The sequence below is a fragment of the Bactrocera latifrons genome, unplaced genomic scaffold (genome assembly GCF_001853355.1).
Source record: "Bactrocera latifrons isolate USDA-ARS-PBARC rearing strain unplaced genomic scaffold, ASM185335v1 scaffold_96, whole genome shotgun sequence".
NCBI classification, from domain to species: domain Eukaryota; kingdom Metazoa; phylum Arthropoda; class Insecta; order Diptera; family Tephritidae; genus Bactrocera; species Bactrocera latifrons.
The window spans coordinates 303,901-312,423 of NW_017537667.1; the positions used below are offsets into that span (position 1 = coordinate 303,901).

General features: G+C 37.1%; 3 protein-coding genes across 5 annotated transcripts in view; 2 read left to right on the plus strand and 1 right to left on the minus strand.

The window, feature by feature from the left end:
- LOC108977853 (TATA-binding protein-associated factor 172) overlaps window positions 1-686 on the minus strand; it is a 14,447-nt gene extending 13,761 nt beyond the window's left edge. The window contains exons 1-2 of the mRNA XM_018947802.1: window positions 584-686; window positions 132-300 (exon numbers count right to left, since the gene is read on the minus strand). The gene's annotated coding sequence lies outside the window, so the exon portion shown is untranslated. The remainder of the gene's footprint in view (window positions 1-131; window positions 301-583) is intronic.
- Window positions 687-1,088: 402 nt separating this feature from the next.
- Window positions 1,089-5,942, plus strand: LOC108977854 (SWI/SNF complex subunit SMARCC2). Of its 3 annotated transcripts, XM_018947803.1 has the most exons (9): window positions 1,089-1,309; window positions 1,403-1,528; window positions 1,605-2,520; window positions 2,607-2,937; window positions 2,992-3,769; window positions 3,821-4,043; window positions 4,298-4,390; window positions 4,463-5,179; window positions 5,245-5,942. In XM_018947803.1, the coding sequence occupies exons 1-9, from the start codon at window positions 1,193-1,195 to the stop codon at window positions 5,412-5,414; spliced, it is 3,471 nt and encodes a 1,156-aa protein (XP_018803348.1). In that variant the 5' UTR covers window positions 1,089-1,192; the 3' UTR covers window positions 5,415-5,942. The 3 variants fall into 3 exon arrangements, with proteins under 3 accessions (XP_018803348.1, XP_018803349.1, XP_018803350.1); XM_018947804.1 differs by lacking the exon at window positions 4,298-4,390; XM_018947805.1 differs by lacking the exon at window positions 4,298-4,390 and having other exon boundaries at window positions 3,821-4,004.
- Window positions 5,943-6,688: 746 nt separating this feature from the next.
- Window positions 6,689-8,402, plus strand: LOC108977855 (alcohol dehydrogenase class-3). The gene is made up of 4 exons (XM_018947806.1): window positions 6,689-6,896; window positions 7,061-7,226; window positions 7,347-7,645; window positions 7,697-8,402. Exons 1-4 carry the CDS (start codon window positions 6,876-6,878, stop codon window positions 8,348-8,350), a joined length of 1,140 nt encoding a protein of 379 aa, XP_018803351.1. The 5' UTR covers window positions 6,689-6,875; the 3' UTR covers window positions 8,351-8,402.
- The last annotated feature ends 121 nt before the right edge of the window (window positions 8,403-8,523 follow it).

Genomic DNA, 8,523 nt, shown 5'->3' on the forward strand with positions numbered 1-8,523 from the left:
GGAATTTATATATAATTTAAATATTTTATTTATAAAAATTTGTAACACTAATTTGGCCGGTATTGTGCATTACGTAGTCAAATTTCTCATTGCTGGTGCATTTGTCTGCCACCGTGACGTCAGCGACTTACCTTGGTGATGCTCTCTTTTTCTCTTAGCTGAGCGCGCTGCTACCATTAACGTTCTAATTTCTTCACCTCGTTTTTACACAACTCTCCTGTATATTCCTTTGTTTTTCCGTTCTTATTTAACGCCTTTAATATGTTAATGAAACCCAGAATTCATTAATCCTACAAGTACCTATTGGAAAGTACTTTATTGCTTTCTTGTAATGCTATTTTGTATAGAATTTGCACATTCACTATTTCATTCTGCACTATTCTCCAAATTGAATATACAGTTCTGCTTGCTTCGCTGCCTCAGTTCGCTTCATTCGATTTTTCATTTATTCGTGGCTGCTCCACATCAACTTCTCACATTTATTTGCACTTTTAAGATATCAATAAATCACCTCAAATGCATATATTTTCCGCGTATAACTTCATATTATTATTTATAAATGCATATGATTATCAGCAATTACCATTTTCTCAGCGCTTTAATTTAACATTTGGTTTTTCACTATACACATCCACTTTTTCACTATTTTTTTCCGATTTTTTTATTTTTCCTGGGAAAGCCATCTTGTTGAACGCTCAAATTTATACTGTCAGCGTTTCTTGATTGGATGGGCGATTTATTGCAGCGCAACGTCGTTGATGCGGTCTTTTTGCGTGCGCTGACTACAGATGGCTGTGTGTCAAACAACAGGGTTGATAAAATATCTATAACTGTTTAGAACTCATCTAATGTAAAGAAATCACAACTTCTACAAATAAAATTACCTTCAGTATTATCAACAAAAAAATTTAATTACAATATGTACAATATATTAAAATTTAGTTTCTTCATAAGTGTCATTATCTTAACGATTTCTTTCGAGTTAAAAGGTAGCGGTCATTGCCAATGCGACTCTGTTTCGTTCTCTCTGCTGGCTATCATTCGTGAGTTCTTCTTCTTGCGTTTGTATTTTGTGGTAGATTTTTTTGTTGTCTACTCTGTGCTTTGTCGTACAAGTCGTGAAAATTGTTATTTAAACTGAAATATCTGCATCAGTAAATTAAGTGAGAATTTTTTTTTTGTGTATTATAAAATGAATACGTTAGGTCCGAAAAAGGACGGAAGTCCTAATGTGGAGTTCTTTCAATCTCCAGAATCTTTACAAGGATTCGAAACAATCCGCCTATGGCTACAGAAAAATTGTAAAAAAGTAGGTACAACAACGCGAGTGTGATCAAAAATGGCGCTTCGTATGCTCATGCATAGATATTGATTTAACTATATTCATTAATTTTTGTTGTAGTATTTGGCTAATAATACCGAAACAATTACAAGAGAATCGTTGGCGCAATTATTAGTACAATTTCTACAATATGTGGAGGCGAAATTGGGTAAAAATGCACAGGAGCCGCCGGCAACACGTATTCCGGTAAGTGGCCTGCATACAGGGTAACCACAATCTTTTACAACTAAATTTTTCTCCTGTTTTTATTTATATCTTATAGATGCGCTTATTTATGGATTTTAAACCAGGTGGTGGGCTGTGCATCATATTTAGCACAATGTTTCGATTTCGTGCTGAACAGCGCGGCAAAAAATTTGATTTTTCTGTAGGTAAAAACCCACCGCGTAAAGATCCAAACATACAACTACTTATTGATATCGAACAAGCACTCGTCGAGGCAAATCTTTACCGCATTCATTACATATACATACGACCGGAAGTAAGCAAGGAATTGGCTCAGAAGTTAAGAGATATATTAAGTACTAGACGTGTAGAGATCGTAACCGACGAAGAAGAAGCTACACACATTATATACCCAGTTGTTGATCCACATCCTGACGAATATGCACGTCCCCTTTTCAAACGTGGTAATCATGTAATGTTACATTGGTATTACTTCCCGGAATCGTACGACTCATGGGCTATTAACTCATTTGATTTACCGGATTATGTACCGGAAAACCCGGAACAACCAGCAGAATGCTGGCTTGTCTCAGCATCTTGGATTTTAGATCTAGAACAATATAACGAATGGATGACTGAAGAAGACTATGAAGTAGATGAAACGGGCAAAAAGAAAACGCACAAACATCGTATGTCGGTTGATGATATAATGTCGTTAGGTACAGATGAGAAGAAACGAATGTCGGGTGGTAGTAGTTCAACTACCAAGCAAAAACGGCGCCGTTCACCTTCTCCAAACACATCCAAACCTGGCAAACGCAAACGCTCTCCTGCTGTACTACATAAAAAAGCTCGTAATGACGAGGATGATGAAGATTTGACTCGCGATATGGATGATCCACCTGCAGAGCCAAATGTGCAAGAGGTAGTGAAATCATCAACGCTACAATCAACTGCTAGTCCAGCACCGGGAGGAAAATCTCGTGCAGACAATGACATGATGCCCATTAAAGGTAACTTCATATCTTTAAATACTAGACTGAAATGTTCGATTCTCTGCAAGAACAAATATACAAACATAAATGTACCCAAATTTCAGGCGGAACCATGACCGATTTGGATGACGAAATGACGGGAGGTAGTGCAGTTCAAGCTCTATCTACAGGCGATGGTGAAAATTCTCAAACTGGTAAAACTAGTGATAATAGCAATACACAAGAGTTCTCTTCCTCTGCTAAAGAAGATATGGAGGACAACGTAACTGAGCAAACACACCACATCATTGTACCCTCATACTCTGCATGGTTTGATTACAACTCAATTCATGTGATTGAAAAGCGCGCCATGTCGGAATTTTTCAATGGCAAAAATAAATCGAAAACCCCCGAAATTTTTATGGCCTATCGTAATTTTATGATTGACACTTACAGGTATTAAATTTAAAAAAAATTTGTGCATACATCGAATAAATTTTATTTAATTAGATTAAATCCTACCGAGTACTTAACCAGCACTGCCTGTCGCAGAAATCTTGCTGGAGATGTTTGTGCTATTATGCGTGTGCATGCATTTCTAGAGCAATGGGGTCTCATTAACTATCAAATAGACGCAGAGTTACGACCTACACCCATGGGACCACCGCCAACTTCTCATTTTCATATATTATCAGACACCCCTTCTGGTTTGCAATCTTTGAATCCACAAAAAACACAGCAGCCATCAGCAGCTAAAGCTTTGCTTGATTTGGATAAGCCAAAAATTAACAAAGATGGTAAAGAAGTCTCAATAGAAGGAGATAAACCGGCGTTGTTACCGGGTGGCATAAATATTAAAACAGAAGTTTTGGAGAATGGTACCAATACAGGCCAACAATTCGGACTGAAACTTGATCAATATGCAAAGAAGCCTGCGGCAATGAAGAATCGAACAGCAGCTAGTATGACGCGTGAATGGACAGATCAAGAAACGTTGCTTTTACTCGAGGGTCTCGAAATGCATAAAGATGACTGGAATAAAGTTTGTGAACATGTAGGAACGCGCACGCAAGATGAGTGCATACTGCATTTTCTTCGACTACCTATTGAGGATCCCTATTTGGAGGATGATGGAGGATTTTTGGGTCCATTAGGTTGTCAACCCATACCATTTAGTAAATCTGGCAATCCTATTATGTCTACGGTGGCGTTTTTAGCTTCAGTCGTTGATCCTCGCGTAGCAGCAGCTGCTGCAAAGGCTGCCATGGAAGAATTCGCCGCCATAAAAGTATTCACATTAACATTAATTTAAGTAACAGGTTACAATATTTTATTTTAGGACGAAGTGCCCGCTACAATAATGGATAATCATATGAAAAACGTGGAGAARGCGTCAGCTGGTGGAAAATTCAATCCATCTTTCGGATTATCCAACACTGGCATTGCCGGCACCGGGGCCGACAAAGAAGATGAGGAGGCTCATACAGTAGGATCTGGGAATGCGACCATGTCAGTTAACACAGGTGCGGTAGATGAAGAAATGAAGGATGTTTCGAAAAAAGGTGACATATTTTAGTTTTTGTTGTTTTTATATTATTTCATTTAATTTCTTCTAATTACTTGACATTTTACAAATTTCACTCTAATCTTTCGGTAAAAATTTGTTTTCTATTTTTTCGGTTTTATGTTTACTCACCAATATTTGCATCACGCTCAACCTTTTGCTATTGTTCTTATGATTTTTTTCGGGTTTCTTCAAAATCTTGCATGATCAATATGAAYTTTTTACATTACAACATATTCAACAAAATTACAGACGAAAATAAAACACATTCAAACGAGGCTAATAAGACAGAGAAGCATAATAATGAAACAGAATCTGAAAAGAAACCAGAAAATGATTCCAGAAGTACTATTATATTACATTTACAATATTCTATATATATACTTCCCTCAATTTCACTTTCGGTTTCCTTTATAGATGGTACAGAGAGTAAAATTGAAGACACTAATGATACAGATACAACGTCAAAGGATCCTGATATCGTCAAGCAACAAATATTCAACGAGGCTAACGTTCAAACCGCTGCAGCMGCAGCATTGKCTTCAGCAGCTGTAAAGGCCAAGCACTTAGCAGCCTTGGAGGAGCGCAAAATTAAATCCTTAGTCGCATTACTTGTGGAAACGCAAATGAAGAAATTGGAAATAAAATTACGACATTTTGAAGAGCTGGAAACAACAATGGAACGTGAACGTGAGGGATTAGAATATCAGCGCCAACAGCTTATAACTGAACGTCAACAATTTCATTTGGAGCAATTGAAAGCTGCAGAATTTCGTGCACGTCAGCAAGCCCACCATCGTCTACAATTAGAACAGCAATGGCAGGGAACTACGGGCGCAAACGCCGCAGGCAATGGTACACTTGCTGGTAATTCAAATGCAACACTCGGTGGTGCCAGTAATGCGCCGCCGACACAAGGACACCCAATAGTAGGTGGGGCTAGCAGCGTGACCGCCGGAGGATCGCTAGCAACAAATGTTAGTAGTGTTGGATCTCAAAGCGCAGCAGCTGCGGTTCAAGGTGGTAACACACAAACATCTATTGGCAGCACCCCACAACCAGCTACTGCTGTGCCGCTGACTTTACCTGCAGCTATCGCGTCGTCTGCACAACAACAACCGCCAACTCCAATGGGTTTGTGATAATCATTAATTGTTTAGTCATTAGTAAATAAAACGTTAACCAACTTTAATCCACAGATACTACCACAAATGCTGCTGTAATCCCGACAACTGGCGTAGAGGGAGCTACAATTACGGGCCAGACAATTTTGTCACCGCCGAGCGGGTCAACAAGCGTGCCATCTGCAAATGCACAGCCGGCAAATATACAACCAAGTGGTCTGTCTCAAGCAGTACCACCCCCTTAAATTATACACAATTTCTCCCATGAAATTCCGATAACACTATATAATCTACATTAAGTTATTGCTTACAAATACTATATAACATTATGTTCTCATCGTAAATGATTTTTATGTGTTCTTTATGATTTTTAATTTTAAATAATATTTTATCAAGCATGCAACGTTTGCATCTAGAAATGATGAACTACAACATTTTGGTGTCAAAAACATACGCACAATGCTTTGATAGGTATACATATAATCGCCCGGTAGCAGGTAAATTTACTACTTAAAGAAGGGCTAATTATTGCAACTTCATTGGAATTTTGTGAAAACAAAAATTACATGTATAATTATCATAAATTTATGATATCAAATAATCCCAATAAAAGTCATATGAACATCTAAATTTTAATTAAAATCTTCTCTAAACTTATAGCTCTCTGAATCAATAATTATACTCTAAAAAGGATATATCAATTGCCTCGAAGTTTGTAACACCCAGAAGAAAACGGAGACTAATAAAAATACAGTTTTGAAAGAATTAATAGAGGACATCAGCGTTATTTCGATATTTTATAGCATAGATTTGTATATATTCGTCCAGCAGTGTCGAAAATATAAAATACCTTAGTAACCAGTCGTSAGTTAGAACCCTTCGTGAAGCTGGTCTATCTGGTAGAAGTGTCAGAAAAGTTCTATTTTTAAGTAAACGAAATGTAAAAAGAAGAATTTAATTTATTCTGAGTGGTCGGATGAAGCGAAATTAAATGATGGAAATTATATGCTTATATGGATTTTTTTTTTATTTGGCGAGGTGTTTTGACACAATTTGACATGGATTAATGTTTAAGAAAACACTATAATATTCCCTAAAAATTGTTATGATTAGACCACTATAGCAGACACATACATATGTATGTACGTGGTCACATTAGCGTGGTATACCCTTCAGTGATAAAACTGGTGAAAATGTTAAGGACAAAATGACAGACTTAATATGTGTATGTATCTAGCGCAACAATTATTTCCTTCACCAAATTATAAAAATTCCAGGTATAAATTGGAAGGCATGCTATAGTCTAATTTAACGGTCTATTAAAATATATGCAAATAAATTATTTAATTTTAAGAATTTCACAACCACTTCTAACTATCTGATACGATATTCTCAGGAAATCAGCTCTATGAAAACACATCGTCATGGATAATACATATATATACACACATATATAATACTCAATACATGTGCGTACGGTAATCGGCTCATATACATTTGCATAAATAAATGCGAATAGAGTTCGTGCTTCTACTTTGTACCGGTCGCCGAATGTTGTCACGAATTTGTTCTGAACAGTCGCATTTTTTTAACCGCATTGTTAATTATTGCCAATTTTCGACTATCTTTTCATCCAGCTGTTTTCACTTGAGAAGGGCTCGTCGCAACTACTTTCTAAATCATCTTGTATACTTCTGTAGTGGAATATGTCGTCAACTGAGGGCAAGGTATGTAAATTTTTGTGAAATTCGCTAAAATGTAGGAAATGAAATTTATAATTCAATATAAAGAGTGCTTTTTGCATACATGTATATATATGTATGAATAAAGATTGTACATATGTATATAAATATGTAGATATGTGTTATAACGAAAATTTGATAATTTCAAGGTTATCACTTGTAAAGCTGCTATTGCTTGGGAAGCTAAAAAACCGCTTGTCATTGAAGATGTGGAGGTAGCGCCACCCAAATCGCACGAAGTTCGAATTAAGGTCGTCGCTTCCGGAGTGTGTCACACCGATGCGTACACTTTAGGCGGGTTTGACCCAGAAGGAGGTTAGGAGAGCACAAATAGTTATTAAACTTGAAAGTCATAGTTTTTTCGTTTTACTAGTAACATTAGCGTTTTTTTTTTTTTTAATAACTGCTCAAATAAGCTTTCCTTCTTTCCTTTAGTCTTTCCGGTTATCCTCGGTCATGAAGGTGCTGGCATTGTAGAGAGCGTTGGCGAAGGCGTTACTGCATTCAGGGCGGGCGATCATGTTATTCCGCTATACATTCCACAATGTAACGAGTGTAAATTCTGTCGAAGCAACAAAACAAATCTCTGCCAGAAGATTCGTATTACACAAGGACAAGGTTTGTTACCAGACGGAACATCGCGTTTCACATGCAAAGGAAAGAAGGTATTTCACTTTATGGGCACTTCTACATTCTCACAATACACTGTGGTCGCAGATATTTCACTCTGCAAGGTTTGTCAAGAAATTTAATCAAAATTCRATTCAATAATAATTTATAATTAGGTTGACAAAGAGGCACCACTTGATAAGATCGGACTTCTGGGTTGTGGTATTCCTACTGGATATGGTGCCGCTATTAACACTGCCAAAGTAGAACCAGGTAGCATTTGTGGAATATGGGGTCTAGGCGCTGTTGGATTAGCAACTGCTATGGGTTGCCGAAAGGCTGGTGCATCTAAAATTTACGGCATCGATATTAACCCCGATAAATTCGAAGTTGCGAAAAGATTCGGTGTAACGGACTTTATCAATCCCAAAGATGTGGCCGATAAAGGTCCAATACAAAATTATATAATAGACCTTTTGGACGGTGGTTTTGATTACTCTTTTGAATGCATTGGAAACGTAAACACCATGCGTGCTGCTTTGGAGGCGACACACAAAGGTTGGGGCACATCTGTTATTATTGGTGTTGCAGCTGCTGGCCAAGAAATCAGTACACGTCCATTTCAGTTAGTTGTTGGTCGGACATGGAAGGGTACCGCATTTGGCGGTTGGAAAAGTGTCTCTGATGTGCCAAAATTAGTGCAAGAATATTTGAGTAAAAAATTGTTGGTTGATGAATTTATCACGCACACTATGGACTTGGAAGCCATCAACGAAGCGTTTGATTTGATGCACGCCGGGAAGGGCATCCGTGCAATTGTAAGATTGTAAAAAATTAAGAGAACATTTGTAATAAAAGAGAAATAACTGTATCAAGAATATACATAATTGTTTAATTCTTATGTTTAATTGCGTTGTATATCTTACCACTTTTAAAATTAACAATAGAAGAAACAGGTTACAATTTTGATGAGTCTTACTTTTCATATATATATATTATATAT